A 24,530-nucleotide genomic window follows, 5' to 3' on the forward strand; every position below is an offset into this window, starting at 1 on the left:
CATTGTCTGTAAATGTACTGAATGGAAAAAGATGTATTAAAATGCATTGATTCGTATTCTATTATCCTTAATAAAAAAGATACTCACTTTTTGCACTTTATGACTTTATGTTTTGTTGGAATGAAATAAGATTGAAATCACCTCCCAGTGTCTTTTGTGTCTTGAATTTATTTAAAACGAGTTATAGTACTAATCATAAAAATCCATTTATCCATCTCATTTTGCAACATGCAAAGAAAAATATTAAGCAATAAAAATTTATACTGTCATGCATCAATAATGTAACACTAAAGCCTATGTACTATAGAGCTTTTTTGATTTTAGCTCATCCATAATTTGAGCCCAGTACTGTATAATTGCAATTTACACATCACATAATAAAATGTAAATGAATCAATGGCAATGTTTCTTTCATCATTTATGCTGGTTTGGCCATTTTTGGGACATTAAAACTTACTAATGTGTAATTCATTTATTTTATATAATTAATTTAATTGAAAATACTGGCTGTTTTTTTCAGTAGCTTACAGGCAATGTGATGCATTATTTGTCTAAAATAAATTAATTCCACAATCTAGATCTTCAGTCTGAGTTACTCTGGTTCTGTTCTGCTCAGTGGTCAAAGTCACCTCTCCAAACTAGGGTTACAAATTTTGTGCATTTTCCTTACCTGATAGTTGTAAATGAAAATCATTGATTCATTGTTAGTAGTTTATAAGATTCAAAACATGGTTTTTCTCATTTTCATTTTTTTTTTTGGTCATTCTTACTTTAAGTTTTGGTTTTGAGAAGTTCTGCTAACTTTCAGACTAATTTTACATGAATTCATGTAATCTCATAGACATACTCAAGTAAAAAAAAAAAAAAAAAAAAGCTGTGCAAAAGCATTATTGACTGTTGTGCAGCCTTTATTTACATATGAAAAACTATGAAAAAATTACAAACATAAAAAAGAAAAAATAAATCTTCTCACAGTTATATATTAGTGGATAAAACAGGGATTTCTCTCACAAAAGCTTCAGTCAGCTTCAGACACTTTCAGATGTCTTGACCTCTCACTTCCATTTACTTCTGACAAAATCATGCAGTTGACGGAAATCAGTGTTAAAAGGCAAATCTGACCATAGATTTAGATTAGTATTTTTTTTTTTCTGTTTTTACACTTCACTTCAGAGCTGTAGTCCAGATAAAATTATTAATTATTATTATTATAAAATAAACTGTAACATGCACATATGCAAGTGACAGAAAAAAAAATCACCAAGCATTTTCAACTTTACACTAAGAAACACTATTGTGAGTGAAAATTATTTTGAATTCTCCTTCTGAATATGTCAATTCTACAGAAGGCTTTGTGGCTAATTCCATTTCATATATCCAAATCTACAAGTACACTTCACACTCTTTGAAATAAAATAAACCTCTATACCAACAAAATAAGGCACACAGTCATTGGAAAAGTTCATAGAATACAGCACTGAATATGGTCTAAAGATCAAGTTTTTATCATGCTGCAAGAAGGCCATGTCAGATTTTCATATTTGGGTCAGGGACTTTTATAATGTAAAAAAAGGAAACAGAATAAAAAAAATGTATGTGCCATTTAGCCTGTACCCCTTCGTCCCGGAGGACATGCTCAGGCTAAGCTGCCGTGTTCAATCACTCAGTTGGGCTCGTGCCAACATCCGCCTTCACTGCATCCACCAGAAAACTGAGCTCATTGCGCAGTGTCTCATGGCGGTAGGACATGCGGATTTGTGCCACGTTTGTCCGCTGAATGTCGTTGCCCTCTGGTCCATCCTCTAGGTAATTGGAACCAAGGAAGTGTTTCTTCTCCTGTGGGTGAAGAGGTAAAAAAAGATATTGCACAGGTGTGAAATTCTTGAGCTCTTTTTCAGGTAGGGGTTCAGTGACTTCAGCATAGGACGTGGCTGATGGTAACAACTGTATGGTTGAATTGTTAAACTTTCTCTTTGTGCACAAGTGCCCAACCTTGTCATCTTGTATGGTTACTGAATAATTTTCAGTAATTAGGACACAGTAACAATGTGTTCTCTGGCATGGTTTCATTTTGGACCCTTCCATAAACTAATAAATCTATTATCGTGACATAGCAAAACGCAGTTCAAGAGAAGGAGACAGGATTTTAAGGACCTTTTTCGATGACAAAGTGCTTCTCAATTTAGGCTTAACGCGAGTGAGGCTAATATAATGTACTCAGTGTAGAAGAGTTTAGTTTGTCCGCCACTGACAAGTTTACTTTTCAACTGTAAAATGTCTCTCTCAGTACATATCTTTTCAAAAATCTTAAGAAAATATACTATATTTCTCTGTTATATGTGCATGTAAAAAAAATAAGAAAACAATAATGGAAATGTTAGTTTTTGTTGCTGTTTTTTTTTCTTGGTGATTCTAATGAAGTTAGTCTTTTCAGCCAACAGAAATGGAAATAACAAAAAGGGTGATGGGAAAATATGTTAGGAGTGGAACAGTGTCCTCTTTCTTCACTTTCTCCAACTAATTTTAGCAAAAAAACCTGGACTTTACCTGATGTGAGAGTCCGCTCTGCAACACACTGTTTCTGGCAATCTCACACAAATCACAGGTGCTCAGCTTCCACAGCTGGGCTGCAATGGCGTACTCCTCCATCAAGGCCTCCTGAAAGGGTTCAAAGAAACATTCGTGAGAAATTGTTACCAAAACCATTTCAGGTGTTTTATAATTACACTACACATTATTTTCACATTTTTCACACACTGGCAAATCTGTATGAGAGTAATTTGTTTATTGGATTTTTGATAAGACAAAACAGCACATTTACAGATATTATCTTGGGCTCTAAACAATTGTCACTTTCTTTCACCAAACAATAAATTCATAATAAACTGTATAATATTGATATGCTTTGTTAGGGGATAGTGAACTACAAGTAATTAAAGACATAGTTTAGTTACATTTTGCAGTAGCTTAACTCAAATAGTTAAATCTCTTTTTTGCCATTTTTGATTAGTTAACCACTGAAACAATTTTGGGCCTTTAAAGGAATGTAAATACTTTTTATTATCATTTTACCATGGTTTCTACTGTGATGATACGCAAAACTCTTATTTACGGCGTACATTCGGAAAATAAGATCAAATAAACATGATCCATTTTTGTTCCAGTGGTTCTGACCTTGGTGTAGTGGAACTGCATGGGGTCATCGGTGGACAGGGACACACACAGGCCTTTCTGCAGGAACTCTCGTAAAGGGTTCTTGGAGTACTCCAGGAACAGGCTGTTGTTGCTCAGTGGGGACATGGCGATCGGGACCTGGGCCAGGTAGTACAGGTACTGCAGCACTGGACTCTGGGGAGGAGGACGTGCAGACACCAAAGTAATGTGAATAATGTCTATAAGTCACTGCTTAAGCAATAGTATGTACATTTTGCATAGTCATTCACCACAGCTGGACACAGAAATGCATATCACATTTAAGCATGTGTATAAATTAATGCAGCTTTCTCCAAACTCAGAATTTAGTGACTAGGGATTTGATTTTGTTTCTTTGTCTCTCTGTCATCATCATTTTCGGCCAGCGATGGCATTCATTTTTAGAAGCCAAAGCAATGCTGGCTTCTCACAAGTGTAAAGGTTAAACAGGCAACCCTTGTGGGTCAGCACTCTCTTATTTGGTGTCTCCGTTATCATATCAGCTTTCAAAAGACCTTGAGTATCAAACCCTTCATGAATTCAGGACTGCACCTTCTTGAGGTTGAGTCCATGGGAGATGTTGTCAGCTGTGAGGAAGGCGGAAACCAGGTGGGTGATGGAGCCGGCCTCGCCGCAGTGGGGACGAAACTGGAAAGTGTTCAGTCCTCTCTCCCTATGGAGAGATAAATAATGATATTATAAGACCAGCACTAAAAAATGTAACTGCATTGGTTTGTGTTTCCATCAACTAAAGAGCACCAGTAGGCCTGCATAAATCATTTCCATTGTTCCTTCCACCTCTAGGAGAGCATTCATGCAACAAACTCTTAATTTTTGTAGTCACATACATAATGTGACATTTTTGTGTGGAGCACTTTTTTATTGTTTGGGTTCTCTGGTGGAGTCATTCAGCTGTGGCTGTAAACGCGATACTGTGTCTGCACTCCTGGAATTACACAACATGAAGATTAATGTAAGAAAGATAAATCAGTCTGCCTTTGTGGTTTCATCTTTTCATAGATACATCATTTTTTTCACTGTGGCAAAAAAACCTTTACAGCAATATATGGCAGGCTTTATTACAGATGTAAAAGATATGCAGATCAGACTGAAAACTATCAATTTTCTGTTTGTCAGGCCTGTGACATGCAGCCTGCAGGTCACTCCGACACCCATTCCCCACCCATATGTGCCTGGTAAACATTGTACATTACCTTGGTGCGTAACGTTCTTGCACTTGGCAAGTAACGTGACTCTGAGGTGTTAGATTGGCATTTAATTTCACTAAACCACATGGCAATTTTGTTGCATGCACACACATTTAAGACTTACTTGCGCAGGTTGTTGAGCACCATGATGTTGGCGTACATGTAGAACAGGTAGTAGGTGTAGGGAGGGTTGTCATCTGCGGTCCAGGCCTCAGGCTTTGGGCTTTTGTAAGAGAACATGTGGTCGCTGTGTTTGGATTCGTCATCCACGCTGTCAAATCCTGTTACCTACAGGACAGCAAAGACTATGTCAGCACATTTGCAAAACAAATGTTGCACAACCATGCATGTTTCTTTATCTGTTTGTGTGCTCAGTTTGTTCTCAAAGAAGAGCAAAGTTTCATGTTTGGTAAAAAGCACTTACGTATTTCAAGAATATATGTATTGCTTTGTGCTTCCGCGGGTTGACTGTTGCCTCGAAGAGGGGCAGGAAAACGTTCTCCAGCATCTTGGCGTAGTTTGGTATTAATTTCTTCGACCTGAAGATGTCACTACAAGACAAAAGGAATCAAATCAGCTCATCTTCCCATACAAACAACACAAACATTTTAGTATGTGTTTGCTTATACAAAACAGCCTGTTGAGTAATGTAATTATTCCTAACTTGACTGTGGAGTGTGAACTTAAGTTTAGACCCAAGGCCTTGGCAACACTGACAGAATTTGACGCAGAGGGAAAAAGTTTTAATTAAAAAACACCAATCCTAAGTAAACTACTTGAGGAAACAATGTAACAATTTTGAGGATGAATCATTGTTTTATTAGTAACCTTGGCCTGTAGTCAGAGCCACAATAATTTTGCAACAGTTGGTGTCATGCTTTTTTTTTTTCCAAATATCTTTCTTATAATCACATTTAAATGGACTCAGGCCCTTTCGTGTAAAGAGAACCTTGTTGGTTTTGTAAGGAATGTGTCTGCCTGTCTCTGCTGTCACTGAGCACTTACTAGATCCTGGGAATTTGGATCATCCACCTCATGTTGGGTGAGTGGACCTTATGCTGGATGAACCAGTTTGCTAGGCTCTCCCACTCGCTGGCAGAGCGGCCGTAAATCGACAGACGGGGCTCAGCATGCTGGTACTTGCTCTCCTCCAGCTCTGCGGCTACTTCCTGAAATAGACATCAAACAACAGGAAGTTGGTGATGTTTCTTGATAATGCAGAAGTGATCATTGGTAACTACTCGCTCATATAATCCTGTCACATCTGTGCTATTTCTTAATACCAATAAAGCAAGTGTATATTATGCTCCTAAGAAACATTATAGACATTAGGGCTGCATGACATGTTAAAAAAAAGTCATATTGCCATCATTGTTGTAACACAACAAGTAGGGATGTTAACATTGTTCCATAGAAAACACACTGTCAAGGCTGCCTGCAGATGTGTTTGTGTTTATTGGCCTTGTGGGCTCAGGCTTTGGCAGATACTGACTGATAAATCGATCAACCACTAGTTTTGAGGAGTAAGAGAAATTATGAATAAAAGGCAAAAAAGTTAGAGCAAACGGCTCTACACACCTTTGCTGTGCAGAGATCGTGTATTGCAATCTGTTTTTTAATGCACAAACACAGTAATGAGTTTTGAGTCTTACTGAATTTGTTTAGTTGTTTTTTGTGTTCCTAACAAAGAGAAAAAAAAAGATCTCCACTGTAATTGTTTATGGTTCATGACAAGTGCATTAACTTGGCACAGTGACAGTGTTATATTCACACATTTTTTCTAATAGGCCTTTTTCATTGGCGACATTTTGAAAGGAAATGGCAACCGCAGTAGTTCAGTTGTGTTCAAGTGTCCTGGTGAGCTATAGCACTGTGACATTTAGCCAGCATGCACAATACCAGAACCCTAAAACCGAAGCAGCTAAATAGAATTAAACCACTGTGACATGTCAAAATGTCTATAGTGGAAAAAAATAGATTAGGCTTCTTGTTAAGACGGTACTTCATTGATTTCCCCCTGACCCTTATTATCATCCCTGTTGGTTCATTGAGTTTGTTGGCTTCTCATAATTCCATTTTAGCTACATCCAACTTCAATCTGAGCTGAACTCTGATTAGACCAGATAAATGAAAACACTGGTGTTTGGGGTGATATTAGTGCTTTTACTCATACTACACCTTGATGAGACGTGCAAAGTATTCTCCTTTGATGTAGTTGTCTGTTTTCAAGTAAATCTCTCGCAGTTCACTTGCTCCCACAGGGTTGTATTTGGAGTTGAACTTGTCAAACCGATGAAATGTTTGTCTTCCCTAGGAGAGTAAATCGTGAGAGAGAGTGAATCTTGATGTACTGATGAGCACATTCTCATTCCAACAAAGTGACTCTTGATTATTTTCAGATTACACATTAAGAAGACCTTGCATGAAACATGGAAAAGGATTGCATAACGCCATATGAAATGTATGAACACCCGTAATTGTATCCTTGTGTCAATAAGCAAAGGTGCTGAAATGAGCTGTAGCTATTTGATTAGCTAAAGGCAAATTAATGACTTTTTTCTTACAGCGTGCACGTCCAGAGAGTCTACGGTGAGGTCGTAGGGATCCATATGAAGGTTGTTGAAGACTTCCTTGAGTGTGATCTTCCTACCGTCCTTCTCCAAGATCACACGATCTGCCTCTGTCTGGTATGTGGTCTTTATAAACTTCAGCAGATGCTTCTGGTTCATGCAAGCAGCAGCGTGTATATGTGTGTCCACCTGTGTTTGACATAAAGCAAACAAGGTGCATGACTTTATTGGACAAGTTACAGTAGGTCCATAAACTTAAGTTTATTTAGATTGAGGGCACTAAAGTTTGAAACGGCTTCTGCTGTAGTGAGACAGCTCTTCAGCTCAACAGCTCAAGCAGTGTCTGCCACATGAATTGTACTAGCCAGATTAATTTTTAATGGCGAGTTTCTATTCAGTTATTAGTTGCATCCTGAACTAGATGGAAAATTTCAAACTGACCTTTCTGACGTTGTAGAAATCTCTGTGTGCAACACTTTTCAGCTCTTTCAGCTCTGCCATTTCATTCAGCATTTCATGAAGGTAGAATTTAGAGGCCAAGAAGTTCAACCGTCTGTGACAGTAGGTTTTCCTGTTAGGCAACACAACATGAGATCAGCAAAGCATTTCATACTGGGGGAAAAAGAAGATGTCATTTTTAGAAACTAGTTTTCAGAGCCACCCTGTTGATTAGTTATCTGCTGCAGGTGTACTGTCCTGACAGTTCAGGGACTATTCAGAATATCTTGTGAAATATCAGTTAAAACTGGCTAAAATGTCTATTTGAACTGTTGTGGTTAAGAATATTTTAAAACATATGTTTACTCACGTTGGGCCATCACCTATCATTGCGAGGACGTGACTCAGGTCTATGGCAAAGGTCTCAATGTCTGGATAAGGGAGGCTGTGAGGCCTCTCTTGTTTCAGGTCCTCTGCATTGTCGTAAACATGAACTATGCCATCTTTCATCAGCAGTTCGTAGTTCAGGTCCTCAGGAATACCCTCCATGGAGTATGGGTCCTCCCCTTCATGAGGAGTAGGCCAGATGTCTACACAACAAGCAAATGAACAAAACAATAAATGCGGAATAATAAAGTTCATTTAAACTATAAAGAATGATTTACAATCAGTTATATGGACAGAAGCAGTATCATAATATCATGAGAAATATTCAAAGGCTCTATAAATTGTGTATCATAATCAATATTTTACCATCATAAAATTAAGACAGTTTGCAACAATACTGTATCCCAGTCATTCCTTACAGATAATCACACAATAAATAAATGGAATCAATTAAAGGAGAAATCTGTCTTATATTTACTGTAATTTATCACAAAATAACCATGATATGTCATCAGAGAGTGAGGAAACATGCTAAGTTGAAACACGCTTCTCTGACGTCAATGCTAAAGCTGGTGTGCTCTGCCTTTGAAATTTCTATTTTGGGCTGGAATAACTGTTTTAGTTTGCCTGCTTCACGTTAATTAGAGTTCAATTAATGTTGAATGTTTGCTGAATGAGTGTCTGTTTATGAGTCATATGAAATCATTAATAATCTTTTTAGAAGGAGCAGGAGAAAAAAATGCTATGTGGACTTACTTAATTATGATTAAACCTATTTAATTTACTGTCTTTGGCTCCAACTCACTATTTGGACTACAGTGCTTATTTTTGGATGTGCAATTGCCAGTGTTGGACAGTAGCAGCGTTACAAGTAGCGGCGTTACTAGTTTAACTACATTTCTCAGTAACGTGGTCGTAACGTCGCTGTTTTCTCCATCAAATAGCTTTTCAGTAGTGACGCTACTTTAGTGATCAAATAACGCGGTAACGTCCACAGAAACTACATTTCCCCACGCATTTCTAAACCTTAAATGCGTCTCTTCCCTGTTGACGTCACGTACCTGCCCTCCAGCCGTAGAAAAAAATGGCCGCGAGTTGTCGCAGCGGGGCGGGATGGAACGCGCTCCATGGCCAAGCCTTAACAAGTTCATGTTACTTATCGAGTCCTCACAGAACAGTTACACGTTCCGGTGTTTACTGTGCAACCCCAAAAGGAAGCTCCTGTCAACATCCAAGACGTCCAACACAAATTTAAGGACACACATTCAGGTATTTCCCGAAGTTAACACAACAGTCGCTAGCTAAGCTAATCATCACAACTCAGTCAGCAAACACCAACAGCTAAGATGGCGCTAGCTAGCAACATGTCCTTTGATAGCACAAGAATAAAACTGTGTGCATGTGTGTGAAGAGAATTTAGGCAAGAAGAGGTAGGAAAAATGAGAAGACAGGAGAAGCTGAAAAGTATAAATTTGGGTTATGTTACTCAGAAATATTACTTGTGCAGGTTTTTTTTGTTTCTTTATTACACACTGCAAAACCAAATTGTTGTGGTCAATTTAAATAAATAATTTGATATTTGTGTAGATGGCTCTTAGTACAAAAGTGGGCTAATAAACATACTACTAAACACAGACAGATACATAGATACTTTGCTTTTACTTGAAAAAAAAACAATAGCTTTGATGTAGTTAAGCTACTTTTGTGATTTTTTTGTAGCTTAGTTTGCTACATTTCTCTGGTTGGTAGCTTCAGTGCAGTGAAGCTTCATTTAATGTAGAATAACTTGTAGCTTAGCTCACTACATTTTCCAAGTAGCTTGCCCAATACTGGCAATTTCTGCATATTTCTTCTTCAATACAAACACAAGTCATTATGTATTGCACTCAGTAATTGTATTGCACAAGGACATGTCATAAGTTTAGTGTCATTTGAGTATTGTTGTATTACTATGAAGTTTGTTGCTGAGGGAAGATTATGGTGGTGTTTTGCACTGTACTTTCCTGACATCACCTGCCAGTAAAGTACCTGATAATGTAGCTGAAATGGAATCCCTGTTGGTTTTGTTAATTTGGTCATTGAAATGGCGACCCTGTTGTTAATAATTATCCAGTCATCTGTTTATTCTAAACAAACAACACTTGCAGTGGTTTCACTTTTTATTATGCATGGTAAGGACTGAGGAGCAAAGCAGTTCCTCTATTCTCTTGGAGAGGAGTTGTCCACAGTGTTTTGCAGCACTTTGTGTAAACACAGTGTTCTTTGTAAACTATTTCCTCTAACTAGGGATGTTATGATGCTTCGTGAGAGTTAAAAATCGATACAAATGTGTGATGACTGAAATCGGTTTAGATGAAAAATGAATGATGCCATTTTTAAGAGCAGAGTGCGTAAGCCTGCGCGAGACCAGCCCGACCCAGAGAGAAAACGGTATGCGTGCTTCTGACAGAGCTGGTTGGATATACCGTGCGTAATTTTGCACACTTCAAACTTAAACACTTTCGAATTCTGTTTCCCACACCCACAGTAGTGTTAGTGGGACGGAGGAGTGAGGATGGAAGGAGGAGATGAGGATGATTGTGCGCTCTCAGGCTTTCACTCCTCAAACCAGGAGATCTGTCTCCTTGCTTTGAAAATCTTTTCTCTTGGTTTCCTCCTGGTAAATCTGCCATCATGTTGCTATCGCTTGTGCTCCTGGTGTACCTGCTTTTTTTCAAGGTGATGAGAGCCGACTTTGTGGTTGCATGTTTGGCCTAAACTTGCCAATGAATTAATGAGGGCACTTGGGCACATCTGATAGGTGTATCCCACTGTGCACTGGTGGTGCAAGGGGCAGGATAGGGCAGGATACCCCTGCACCTCTAGCACAAGATAGCACTTGAATAAATTTAATCCATTATGCCTCCACTTGGACTTAAGATCAGCGTAAGATAGGCCCCCTGTGTTCAAAAGTGAAGAGGGCAAGAAGATCACAGACAAGATTGAGGCTGCGTGCAAATATTGCAAGAAGGCAATGATGCACAACCAACATGAAGCAGCATGTCACCTGTCAGCATAGTGAGAAGCTCAAGTCAACACCGCCTGAGCAAAGAAAATGTTAAAAGGTCAGTCCACGCTGACAAGCAGATTTTCAAACTAGGAAAACATGCAAGCCTTTGTTTATTTGAAGAGATTCCATTTATTTGTATTATTCATTTAGTTATATTGATTTGGGATTTGTTTTAAAAATCCAATTTTAATTTTAGTTTTTGTTATTTAAGATAAGATATAATTTCAGTTGCACTTTTAAGAAGAGAACACATGGATTGTTTTGTATGGTTTATTCTACCTCAGAGATAAAAAAAACAAAACAAATTAAAAGTGATTCTCCTCAATTTGTTAAAGATAAGAAAAAATATATGTTATAGTTTTTATATATTTAAATATATATATATATATACCTGTATATATATTAAAATATACATTCATTGCATAGTTTGTGTTTTGCAGCTACACCCTACCTCAGACATGTTGTGTTTTTTGTCTGAGAAATAAAGACAGGAATATTTTCCAGTCATAATTTGTCTGCAAGCTCATTCTGTTAAAAAAAATTGTGAAAAAAATGGTATCGTGAAGCCAGTACTGGAAATCGTATTGAATCATGAGTTGAATGTATCATTACATCGCTACATCTAACCATTTGAGTTCATTAAGCTTAGTTACTACATTTTACCCTAATCCAACCAAAATTTCATTCTGTCACAAATATATGACTGTTGCTGATATTTGCGAAAAAATGATTGAAAGACTAATTCTGATGTAGTTTTAACATACAATACATTTTCTTTCTCTACCTCTCCTTGTTGGATTGCACTCAGGAGAAGCTTCTGGATGCTTGTTCCTATCTTTAGTCAGGAATAGCTTGACTGACCTTGACTCACACACTCACATTCACACCAACTCCAATACACAGAGAGAGAGGTTTTAAAAATAGAATATCTGATACCCATCCAGGTTAATCACCACCACCATACATTTGTTCTAACCCTTAACTTCATATTAATGTTGCAATAGTGTCACTTGTTACCACTATTCATTCTAGGACACCCATTGCATTGAATGAATTGTTAAAAGTAAATTAGTTTAAGCTTCTGTTTTTGTTTTCAGTTTTCTCTTCTCTCAAGCTTCAGCCCAACGTTAGCCATGCAGTAGAATTTAAAGTGATGTGTTTCTTGTGGAAATGCACCTTGGGAGTTGTAGTCAACATCTACCTTAAAGTATTTATGTACATGGGCTTGTATCTTTGACTTTTTATCAAAGACACGGATGTTTTTAAAATCAGTTTTTAGTCTTTTGTGCTGATGATTAACCCAGAGTGTCTAATGTCCATCCAAGCTGTAGAAGTGCTCCAACTGTTTGTGTCACTTTGTCAATGGGAGAAAAAACGGGACTCAAGATTTCAAGACTTACCTGTAAAGTTTTTACAATAAGCAAAAGAGAAAGTTCTCTAAATACCTGGCATGACCTCATCCTCCTCCCTCCATTTCTCATTTTCGGCATTGCGGAGGAACCGGGCAGTGGTCCTGGGGAAGTGGTGGTACGCCAACCTGGAATATTTCTCTCTGATGAACAGTGCCCCAAGGAGGCTTTTGGTTGCCTGCTCATAGTCCTCAACTGTGATCTGCAAAGGTCATGGAGGAAAGATACTCTTTTAGAATTGTAATAATTAATTGGAACTGGTACACAGTTAAATGCATGCTCTTTCTGGTGTTGCCTGGTCTGGTTTTCAGCTGATGGGCAACACTGCTCTTAACAGCAGATTGCATTTCAACAACCATACAACCAGCAGTCTCAGCGATTTTGAATTCATTTTTTGAGTGAAATCTGTTTTTACATTTATTAATATTGTCCTACAGTTGCCAATGTTCATAAGATAAACCCTTTAAAATTTGGGTGAAAACTTGACCTTTACTTTGAAACCCTTAGGCCAAAGTGTTCTTGCCTCTAATATAGGTAAGAATCCAAAAAACATCATCCAATTTGTTTTCTGGTGTGAATTAAGCAGTGCATCTCTACCATACCATTAGAGTTTAATTCTTCTTCTCTCGTCTGGTTGTAACTTTTGTATTTGTTGCTATTGTACAGCCACTTCTTTTAATGATGGTTTCATTTTCTGAATACAGGCAGATGTGAGAAGCCCTGTTTACCCCAGCACAATAATCTCCACTGATGGTTACTCTCTGGAAGTCTGGAAAGCCTTCTGGGAGACTAGGTTCAGGTGTGATCGGGGAGAGAACTGAGGACTGGGCCCATTCACCACTGACAGGTATCTGCAAAGACATCGACTGCGAACGCTTCAACATGAAATTCTTCTTCCTAGTGACACATGAGAGAGAGGGTCAAACATTACCCTTCTGACAAACTAAAAGCTTACATCTGCCAAAGTTACACTCTAAAAAAATAGGGAGTTTTCTTTTGTTTGGATGGAGATTTAGGATACAGAGATTGTGCAAAAAGACATATTTTACAAGAATATGTTAATTTCCTACCTCTGAGCAGACTCCTGGGACTGCTGCTCAGCCAGCTCCTTCTGCAGCTCTCTTTCCCTGTTCTCGTGCAGACCGATGGGACAGTCTTCCGGCACGGTGAACAGTGCCATAGCATCTTTGGTATCTTCCTCTTTCAGGGCAGAGGCGAACACCTTCTCTGCTAGCAGACGTACCTTCTCATCCACGTCGCTCATTGACATTTTTGGGAAATGCCGTGGCATTTCTGAGGGAGTTGAAAAGGATTGGTGATTGATGAGGTTTAGTGAATGTTTTTTTTTTTTGTGTTGCCAAAAAAGGTTGGCTTTAAAAAGGCATCTCACCTATTATATTTAATAATTTGCTCTATTTCAATAATTAAGACTTGTTCCATTCTTGTAATTGTGGTAATTAGGGAACTAATGTCTCATAGCTGTCATTAGGAGTAGTTACTGAATGTTTGTATACTTGAAACTGGGTTTACAGTTTCAATGTTTTAGAATCTTGGCACCTTGCTGACATGCTGTATTTCATCTCATAAATGTGATGAAAGATGGCAGCTCTTACAGGAAAAATAACATTAGTGGTGGCAGTAAATACAAATAGCAGCAAGATAAACATGAGACCTGAGAATATGAGTTTGAGGTAAGGGGTGGTTAGGTCAAGGGATGAACTTGGCACATTTTGCAATACTTCCTCTTAAGTCACACCAGTAAACATGTTTTCAGTGCCTGGCTTGTGTTTCAGTGCTGGCTCCAGGTTTTGCCAACGTGTTAAGGCAAGTTACAGTAAACACAGTCAATCACTGTTCTGGGTGTCCGAGGCTGGCAATGTGACCTCTCAACCCCCCGGGGGAGGGTAAGCCCTTCTGCGATTACATAGCACTGGGAATGGTATGCAGTACAGAGAAAACAGAGAACATCTTGCTTCATAGTCTGTCGGTGCGTCACTGTTTAGTTTGTGTGATGTTTGAACGTAGTGTCATGACTTTGAAGTCAATCTAGTTGCTTTGAATCCAATAGAATAACATAATCATGCTGTGTAGGTGCTATATAAAGTGTTAATTCATAACTTATCTGTATTAAAGGGCAAGAGAGCAACTTGTGATGTGTTATGTAGAGATGCACCGATTCCAATTTTCTTGGCCAATTCCGATTTATGATTTTTTAAGGGTCTGACCTGCCGATACCGATTTTGGCAGATTTTGATTTTCAGTCTTTCTAAGAACTATAATTGTCAGCATTAACAAACATTTTTTTTCCACAAATGTTCTTGTAAAATTTAATTTGATGTTCATAATAAAACACTGACTATTAAATATTCATTAAATACTATTTCACATATTCTCCAAAAGTCCTCCAGGTTACAGCCAGGCCTTATTATATTATTATATTAAGACTATATACTAAAGGGAACAGGATCTTGTGAGATCTCTTGGAATCTCATGGGATTTTGTGGGACGCAGTTTCATGTGATCTCATGTGGAAGCAGATGTAAACAAGCCAGAGACTGACGTGGTGCTCCAGTTTGCTTCAGTACACTTTTGCAGTGAGAAAAACAGAAGTAGAAGTTAAACGAGTCTGGACAAGAAAATGTTTGAAGAGATGCATCAACACGGGTTGTTTATTCTTCAGCCAAAACGGGAGATGAGATTTTAACTGTCCCTCTGTGAATTGGATTGGAACTGAAAAAAAGGCAATTATGCATCTCTACACATAAACACCTTAGGTTGAGGAGAGGAGGGGCCGGCATCAACCCTGTGACCCCTATTACTGCTTGTTGCTAAAGGCTGAGTGAGAGTTTCCATTTGTAAAACATGGAAAAGAGCGCAGATGGAGTTGCTCTTTAGGCCTACTGTCCGCTCTAATGGGAAGAATGCTTTATGGAAGCCTGGTTAACATTTGACTGCCAGATGAGTTTATATTGATTTTTAATGCTTTTCATTGTTGGTTGATAGTGGTAATATTTTTTCCCCGCAACTCAATCTATGAGTTGTTTTTGCAGAAATTCTGAACCAGATCAGCTTGGGAACAGCAAACTAAGTAAACATTCTCAAAGAATTCTTTAAATAAGTATTGAAATAACTGACATGATTTTTATCGCTTGTACTCTAAATAGAAAAGGAATGTCTGACCTTTGTGTTGTTAGAACTGCGGTTAAAAGCATACCATCATCTTAGGTCCCTGGACTTTTTGGTTGGAAAACATTAATGTTTATTTGTATTGACCCGCTTCATCTACATACCCATACCCATACATGAACTAGGGTACTATTTTTAAACTTGAGATCATGTGAATATATGTTTTGATCAGACTTGACGATGGGACCGCAGAGTTGGCTTTTGGATAGCTTTGTCCGCTTGTTTAATCCCCCTGGGTGTGAAAATACTGTTGCTATCCAACATCCCATCAGTAGTGGAGACGTTTGGCTATTCTGATCAGCATGTCATCACCGTTGCTAATAATATTATGTTGCAGCCAATGTCGGTCACTCGGCCTGTCCCAGCATCAATCCCTGTGGAGGTATTTGAATCGAGCAGGATATGCAGCACCACTGTATCAAATAGCAAACTTCTCTGCTGCAGACTCATCGTCCTGTGTGGTTCACATGCAACTCTATCCATCTGAAAACTTGGAACAATCTTGGCGTCTTTCCAGATGACACCATTGACATTTGCCCTCATGTTGGCTTGATGTTCTGCCTGTTCCTTGGCTAGCACATTTCCAAAGCTGTCATTCCTGACGAGTCTCTCTGCATGTGCACACTCTCCCTACTGGAACAGCTGAGCAGCCTCTAGGATGACCTTGACCTATATCCCCCATTATAGAAACCTGACCTACATAAAGCAGTCTAGGTATGTTGTGAGGGTCTTTTAACATATGTAATAAAATTTCAATTAATTTGGTATCTGTTTTTAGGGGAAATAGATCTACAATACAATAGAGCTTCTTAAATCAGTAAAAAAAATCAATCAGTAGTGCACAGCTCTCACTTCAGTTGCTACTTTTACCTAAAAGCTGGGAAGTGAAACATCAATCACATCTCATCTCACCCTTAGAACATAGACATTGAAAGAACCTCTTAATAGCTGGTAATTGTGTTAGAGTTTCAATGATTAGTAGATTATGAGTTGATTACTAAATTAGTCTAACTATTTTGATAATCGATTAATGCTTTTAGGTAATTTTTTAAGAAAGAAAATAAATTTTTTCTGATTCATCTTCTTAAATGTGAATATTTTCTTGTTTCTTAAGTCTTCTATGACAGTAAATGAATGAATGTTTTTGGGTTGTGGCAAAACATGACATTTGAATACCACATGTGGGCTTTGAGAAACACTAATCAGTGTTTTTCACCATTGTTTGACATTTTATAGACCCCAAAACCACTTGATTAATAGAAACAGAGATGGAGAGAAAATAATCAACTGATTAATCAACATTAAAAATAACTGTTAGTTGCATCTTAGTGTGACTATACAGCTCCATAATCAGTAGAGGAAACTCTATCTGTCTCTTACCTTCTGATGTGATTTTGGCCATGTTTGACTCTTTCAGTGTCTGCCTGTTGAGTCAAGTGTTTCAGCTTTCATGTGACTGCGTCTGTTTCTTCTAGACTTGCTAGCTCTTAGTGTGTGGCACCACTGTTTTCATATGCCACTGCCACTTGTTGTCGTGTCTCAGAACACTTTTAAGTGTTGCTGAGACCTCTTGACACTGTCAAGGCTGTCCTCAGGTCTTGTATCTACGATGCGTCTCTTCTGGGTTTTCACTCCGACTGCCTGAGTCAGGCTTGGCTCTGCTGTTTATGTAGTCCGGTGCCTGTATGTATAATGCAGCTGCTAGTTGTTGCGGTCTTGAGTATCCCTCTCTATCTCTATTTTAGGGTGTAGGGAGCGTCATGGCAACAGGGGTTGCTAATCCAAGCTGGTATGTCACAACTGGTTGCTAACATGAGTGGCGACCTGTTAGATGGGGTTGTAGGAAGAAATGGAATAACACACCCCTAGAACATAAACCCTTAATTTTTCCCAGATTACAGAGTTCAGCAAAGCTTTGGCTGCTGGCCAGACAGTAAAGCCATTTACTGAATGTAAACATTTTTTACTGAGGCAGTTATTTGGATTTTATATTCTTTTTTTCTTTTATCTAAAGTAAACAATCTCTACAGCTAATTAAACCTAATTAAGCCATGCACAGTAAATGCTTAACTCTAATGTGTATAATGTGGTTAAGTAGCCAAATCCTGGTGTCTGGCAAAGCCTGGATATTGAGAGTATTTCTCTCATCTGAACTGCTGAAAAGATCCGACAATATGCATAACTGTGTGTCCTTTTACAACCAAAATAACTCAGTCCAAAGTTTGACAAAAAGTGAAAGCAAAATATGCAGAAATTCGTTTGTTTCTGTTGAAAAACAGCACGGCATCTATTTATAAAGTACATACTCTCACATTAGTAGTGCTTGTTATGAAAATACATCATAGAGAAAATTAGTTGAACCTGCACGTATGGGTGGCACAAAACCATATGTTCATAAAGCCATCGGTCTGGACTTTGGTTACAGCTCTGTCACACACCTACTTTGAAGTGTGCTGTCGGTTAGTGTAGAAGTACAGTTGTTGCTTGAATGTATAACTCTTTAATAGAGTTGTTTACAGACTACAGTACATGTAATTTAAAGACATTGTGGCTCTTCATAACATGTTGCCAACTGATGACACTCAAACATTTTGCTGCACAGTCTGTAGCACTATAATAAGACAGTGGAACAAGATCCAGTTAAAGCCTAGACCAGCACCAGTGATAGACATGGATATGTTTGTCACTTTGATTTGTAAACACGGTGAACAGATGCATAGTGAACTGTGGCATGAGCACGTAGAAGTGAAAGTTGTGCTTGTATTACTTCATGTATTACTGTAGTGTGACCACTGTTTGTTGTTCTGTGTGAATGTGTACGTGCCTATGTATACTGTCAAAATACTAAACTGGAGTTTTTACTCACCTTTGCCAAAGCATGGCGTAGACTGCTGCTTACAAAGGGGCGTGTCCCTTTTCTTCATTTTGACCTGCATTGGCCCAGAGAAACAACATTTTAATTAACAATGATGCTCTATTGTTAATCTTGAAATGAGTCGTTTCTGAGGTTTTGATAGTGTGCCTATGGATAACATTGATGTTAATTGTAGGTGTTGGCTTTTGCAATAACTGCAACTTTGAAATACTATTGACAAGCCAGCCACAGAGGATGGCAACGATGTTTTCTCTTTGGTCCTTTTTGTTTTACACTTCAATACCTGTTCAGGGCTCAACAGTAAAGACTGCCCATTTGCCTGGGGCAGTTAAAATGCCATGTCAGGTAACTCACTTGCCTGACCGCTGGCACTGCTTTCTGCATCTAAAATATAATAAAATAAAAATAAAATATTTCCCACTCTTCTTAATTTACTGCATTAAACTGACTATCTTTGGGTTTTGGACTAACAAAAGGAGACATTTAAAGACATCATTTTGGACTTTGAAATACTGGGATGGACATTTTTCACTATTTTAGTATACATTTTATAGACACTGAAGCGCTAAATTAAACATGACTATTAACTTTAGTCTTGTTGTTATTTAACCACTAATAAATAAACCAGTTTGTACTGTGACAAATAAAAATTGACTTTGCTTTGCCTGACTGGGCAAGTAAAAATAAAAATTCACATTGAACCCAGCAGTTAAATGAAAGAATCATTGCTTTAAAAATGTGACAAGCACTATGAGGGCCCAGTAATGGTTTTATGTTGTTTTACTGTTTACTTTGTAAGTTAACCTGTTTAACTTGGTATTATCATCTTGCGCAATTAGGTGGCTACTACCACAGGCTGGGGCAATGTTGTAATACTGTGGGACAGTCAAAAGAAAGTGTTTGAATGTTAGGCCTCATTTCACGTCAGCTAAATAATGAGACTAGTAGGTTCATTGTCAATAATTGTTTTTCATGGGTTTTGTGAAAGTTTATACTGCAACGCACAAACGCTGACCTTAAAACCCATGTATCATATTTTAGCTTCCAGGAAATGCACGAAAAATAAATCATCAATGGAAGATGTAATGTACCTGAAGTTTCAAACAGGAAGTGAATTCTCAGCTTCTTGTTTAGATCAAGTTTTGCTAGGGCTGAGGTTGCGAGAAGATTCAGATTGAGAAAAAAAAATAAAATGTAGAGCGTGAGCAGAATGCAGCCAAGTAAAGAACAGATTTATTCAGTGCAGGTGGAAAGTGCAAGTGAGAAATGTTTGGTGTTGCAGCAGTGTTAAGTTGCCAGAATGCTTACTTAACTGCCATATTTCTGAGGCTTTATACAGCTCTTGCCCACGCAACATGTGTTTATAATGATAGACCTGCTGGGAGGTCAGTGGAGTTAAGGACATTTAAGTGCAGTTCAGGTCCCCCCAAGACACTCTGACCACTCTCCAAAATCAACAGCACATTTTCTAGTACATTTTCTGCACATTCAGTGTCACACATTCAGAAAATAAGTATAAATTTTACCCAGTCATTTATCAGAATCATTTTTCCTTAAAATCAGGTTGAAATGTTTGATACATATTGGAATTTCAAATTTTTGGAATACAAGAATAGAAAGAGATAAATCCATTTTTATATACAATATCTAAAAATAATATCTTTGTGTTGTGGACAAAAGACAAGACATTTGAGGACGTCCTGACACTTGATAGACCAAACTCTAATTGATTGCTTCACAAAATAATTTGATTAAGTGACAGTGAAAATAATCATTAGTTGTAGTACTGAAATTGGGTCTTAGAGGTAGCAGTTCCAGGAGGGGGACCCCAGACTTCCCTGTCCCATTAACCAAGACTAACTGGGGGATCCTGAAGTGTTCCCAGGTCCGTGTGCAGATATAAACCCTCCACCTAGTCCTCAGTCTGCCCCATGGCCTCCTCCCAGCTGGACGTGCCTGGAACACTTCCCTAGGAGGCGTTCAGGTGACATCCTTATGAGATGCCTGAACTACCTCATCTCGCTCCTTTCTACCCATGTGGATGCCCACTTGTATCTGTGAACTTGTTCTTTCGGTCATAACCCATCCGCCATGACCATAGGTGAGTGTAGGAATGAAGATTGACCAGTATATCAAGAGCATTGCCTTCTGGCTCAGCTCTTTTTTTCATCACAATGGTGTGGTAGAGCGGGTGCAATACCACTGCTCCGATTCTCTGGCCCATCTCACACACCATTATCTCCTCACTTGAGCACAAAATATGACATGTCTGGTAGATTTGCTTCACTCAACAGCTAAAAAAACCAATGGTAATCTATTGAGTGGTTGGTAAAATTTTAACATTCACTGTGGGCAACAAAAGTTCATTTTTGCACCCTGTCCCACTCGCAGAATCCACCCATATTGGCTTAAAGCCTTTAAAGCACATTCACAATAAGTCCCAGAGGGCTCAGGGAATGTTTCACAATTCCCTCCTTTGTTGTAACACTTTATTGTTAAAAACTGGAATATCAGGAAGAATCAGATTGTCACCTAGATTAAGGAGCTGCCCTGGAAAGAACAGGTTCATAGAATCATAGCATGACTTTATTCTAAATGGCATAATTATGCTGCTTTTTTAGGCTGATCTTCAGGAAGTGAGTCCTAGACGCACAGTTTGGCTGATACATATGACAGTGAAAGAAGTAGAAAAGAGAAACCCAGAATGGCAGTTGGTTGAGAAAGTTTCACATGAAATGCTTTGTTGGTTTTGGAATTTCCTGTTATGTTTTTCCTGTCAGAAGAATGTATACATAACCAAACACTGCAGTACTGAGTCACACTGCTCTCTGCACTGTCATACAGTGTCAGTGTTCTGACATCAGTGTGAATAGGTGTGTGTACATTCAGATATTCAAAATTTCCTAAAATGTATGTAAAACTCTGGAAGCAACAGTGACAGCAGAGGTAGTGTGAGGATTTTGAAGCTTAATCGGGCATGTCTTAATCTTAAGATGAGTCATTTCTTATCATAAGATGTCACAGATGTGTAAACATGAAGATATTTGAAGATCCTGGCAACACAAGTGGGGGTTTTCATAATGCCTTTCTGATATGACTTCTCCACCCGTTAGGGCAGTAGTCAATCTCATGAATTTGAGGCAACCAGTCTCAGGCAGCTCTTGCCATGTAAAAACAGAACTTTTCTTTAAAAGGCATGCTAAAGCTTGTTGTATCTCTGGGGAAAGGTCTGCACAGCAAGTCCCCGCCTTATAATGGAATGCACTCTATTTGCCAGCTATAAGGCATCTAAGGCATACAAAGTTAAAGTTGTTTATTTGGGGTCTGTATCAAATAAACATGTTTTCTTACACCTGAAGAGCAAGATTTGTAGGCCAGGACATTTTCTTCAGCACTATAGTACTTCTTTATAATGCTGTGTTGTTTTCCTTTATTAAAAAAATGGGGGGATTTGGATATTGCACTTGGCCATATTGCCATTTATTTGGCAACCTAAATTAGGGCCAAGGGTACATGTGTCTGTTAACAATTGCACTGTATGTTACAATCGGACAAAAGAAAAACTTTTTCAGGGCTCCCCAAACGCTGTAACACAACATTAAAAGCAGACTACGATCTCACTAGAAAATGTAATCCATGGCGAAATCTGAACAGTCAGACTGGGCTATGGGATTTTTGAATTATATTGTTTGTGAAATTAGCTAAATCCATCCAGTTAGGTTTGCCCCGTGTATACAAGGCAGACGTGCTGGTTGTGCTTTGTCTCGAGGCACCCTACCTGGAGGTGAGCCCAGGATAAATTTCTTATCATGTGAAGGCCCCTTAAGGACGACTTTGTGTATTTTTAACCTGCTGTGTGGAACTTTTGTTCACATCTTCCTGTGCAAATTAAGGCAAAGGGGAAAAGACATTAAATGATGGAGACATCGGGGTAATTAGCTATACCAGAAATGTAGCCTATTTTCCACCATAGGCTCCTCCATACTCTTAGTTGTATCCTACTCTCACCCTTACCCTTCACCTCTGCCAAACAATCATTACTGGCTGATGTAAAATGCATTGCTACTGATGTTACAGTGCAAGATCTAAACTTAATTAAAATGCAATTAATTTCACCCTCTGTTGCAGTTGTAATAGTTTAATTTCAAGGCTAAAATATTGGTCAGTGTTGTGTTAAACCTTCCTAACGTTATTATCAGTTTTAGCATTGTCAGTCAGTTTTTGCATGTTAGCATGACCAAGTATGGCCTCACAGAGCCACTAGCATGGCTGAAGAGTCTTATTCTTGTTATGCTGCATACTGTGTTGCATAAAGCTGCTGTCTGCATTTCACTACATGTCCATGCAGTAAGAGGGCTCAACATGACCCCAACTTAACAATTGCTTGTGCAAGATAACTGAAAAGTGCTCATGTACAAATAAATACCAGCCATTGAGACCACAGAAATAAGTGACTGATTTACAAATCAACTGATTGTTTTAAGTGGAATAGAAATTTCAAGTTTCAGTGTCGGATTGTGTTTTGTACCTTTCCAGGTAGACTGTTATTATCCTCCCAACTTAGTCATAGTGTTCACCCAACTTAATCATTTACTTCGGTGCAGACTGACTGTTATGCAGAATGATCTTAAACAAACACAGGTGCATTAGACTCTGAATATCAGTCTTCCTGTTTCAGTTTTTTATAGTCACTTTATTGCAGTGAACAGCATAAAATAATTTATCTAGCTACAGTGCTTAACTTTCTTTTTGTGCAGTTTAAGCTGTCATGTATTTTCTTTACTTGAAAGAAACAGAGAGGGTCTGTCATCATTAAAAATTCTTTGTAATTCTTTTAAAATACAAATATGCGCTCCCATGGACTAACAAAAAGACAAAGGGTTCACAACAAGCAGTAAAAACTGCAGACTTATGGTGGAAATGAGTGGTGGGAAAAAAAAAGAGAATATATGTATTTGCCTGAAGATAGGTACAGTAAATTGAGTTTCTGAGTCTTTTTTTCTCTATTACTCATATTACCATAACTGTTTCCCTGTCTGTAATCAAATTATTTCAGTTACCTGCTGTTATTGCATTTGCATAAACATGTCAACAAGTGTCAGCTACTAGTTTAATGTAGTTATCAAGTAAAAATTATGTTAATTTAATATGATTCTGCATTTTGGCTAACAGTTTTCACATAATTTATCTGTACAACAAATAATTTGCATCACACACTTGCGGGGTGTCTGGGAAGGTCTCTGATTAACCTATTTGAGCTGGCTCGTCTTTGTTAACAAGACTATACATGCACAAACATGTAGAGTATATTGTTCAAAAAAGAGGAGCACACAGAAGAAGAGCTGAGGCTGAGAAATAAAAACCCAGCAACTTTATTGTGTGAGATAGTAAAGTGTTAATCACAGTATGATTAACTCTTAATTTTGTAGTCTTTAAAATGAAACTGCTTGAAATATTCTAATTCATAATTGGTTATAGATGCGCAGATGCGCTCTGATCTGGAAAACAAAGCATTTACAACTTTTCAGAAATGTGCAACTTTACTTTAAAATGTTTGATCTGTTTTAACCTCCCAAGGTAAAATGCAGCAGTTGTATTTCTATGAACAGATACTAACATACAAAGTAGGGCAAGTGCAAGAAAGAATGCAAGAGTGATGAAAATGATAAGATGTGACTAAGAGAAACAAGAGCAGAGACAGAAAAAAGTTTTAAGTTTGCCCACAAAGAATCATTGTGACAGCAGTGTACTTACTGTTAGCAGGGTTGTGGACAATGTCAGCACCTCTTGGGAATGTGGAAACCCTTATTAGGCATCACAGGACAGAAGACAAGTCTTGCAGCTTCTTTTAGCATTCAGAGACTCAGCCGGTTCACTCTTTCACTGCCAGTCTGAACAGATGTAAAAGGGGCCCGATTTAAAGTTAAAAAGTTCACAGCGCTCAAAATGAGTTTGAGGAAATGATTGGCATCACTGTTGCTCAGCGCAGTAGAGGAAGTGCTGTAGGAAGCCTGTTTTCATATCAGTACTCCTGTCACTTTTTCAAGAGCATGGAAACTATATTTAACTTTAGACCACACCCCTCCTTGTTTGTTCAGGGTGGATGTGTAGCTCATTGTGCAGGCAAAATCCCTCTTTTTAGAGGATATGTTTGCATAAAGAACATGTAAAATACCTGTGTCAGCTAGTACTTTCAGATAAATAGCATGCTTTCTC

At 38.2% G+C, this 24,530-nt stretch overlaps 1 protein-coding gene across 2 annotated transcripts; it reads right to left on the reverse strand.

The window, feature by feature from the left end:
• Window positions 1-887: 887 nt before the first annotated feature.
• Window positions 888-24,212, reverse strand: ampd3b (adenosine monophosphate deaminase 3b). 2 transcript variants are annotated; one of them, XM_084733501.1, is made up of 16 exons: window positions 24,069-24,212; window positions 18,306-18,369; window positions 13,324-13,546; window positions 12,982-13,150; window positions 12,290-12,455; window positions 7,779-7,998; window positions 7,412-7,541; window positions 6,965-7,159; window positions 6,579-6,710; window positions 5,406-5,569; window positions 4,825-4,951; window positions 4,525-4,688; window positions 3,745-3,865; window positions 3,175-3,348; window positions 2,548-2,658; window positions 888-1,836 (listed from the first exon to the last, which is right to left on the reverse strand). In XM_084733501.1, the coding sequence occupies exons 2-16, from the start codon at window positions 18,361-18,363 to the stop codon at window positions 1,660-1,662; spliced, it is 2,331 nt and encodes a 776-aa protein (XP_084589627.1). In that variant the 5' UTR covers window positions 18,364-18,369; window positions 24,069-24,212; the 3' UTR covers window positions 888-1,659. The 2 variants fall into 2 exon arrangements, with proteins under 2 accessions (XP_084589627.1, XP_084589628.1); XM_084733502.1 differs by lacking the exons at window positions 18,306-18,369; window positions 24,069-24,212 and adding an exon at window positions 16,820-17,120.
• Between the last annotated feature and the right edge of the window lie 318 nt (window positions 24,213-24,530).

This window comes from Lutjanus erythropterus, chromosome 13 (assembly GCF_056507025.1).
Source record: "Lutjanus erythropterus isolate fLutEry1 chromosome 13, fLutEry1.hap2, whole genome shotgun sequence".
NCBI lineage: Eukaryota > Metazoa > Chordata > Actinopteri > Lutjaniformes > Lutjanidae > Lutjanus > Lutjanus erythropterus.

Excerpts from the sequence above, each read along its gene's own strand:
- ampd3b (XM_084733501.1), bottom strand. The coding sequence starts at position 18,363 with ATGAAGAAAAGGGACACGCCCCTTTGTAAGCAGCAGTCTACGCCATGC. Across the intron at positions 7,542-7,778 it reads ATGATAGGTGATGGCCCAAC|GAAAACCTACTGTCACAGAC; the intron begins GTGAGTAAACAT and ends GTTGCCTAACAG. Across the intron at positions 3,349-3,744 it reads ATGGACTCAACCTCAAGAAG|AGTCCAGTGCTGCAGTACCT; the intron begins GTGCAGTCCTGA and ends CCTCCTCCCCAG.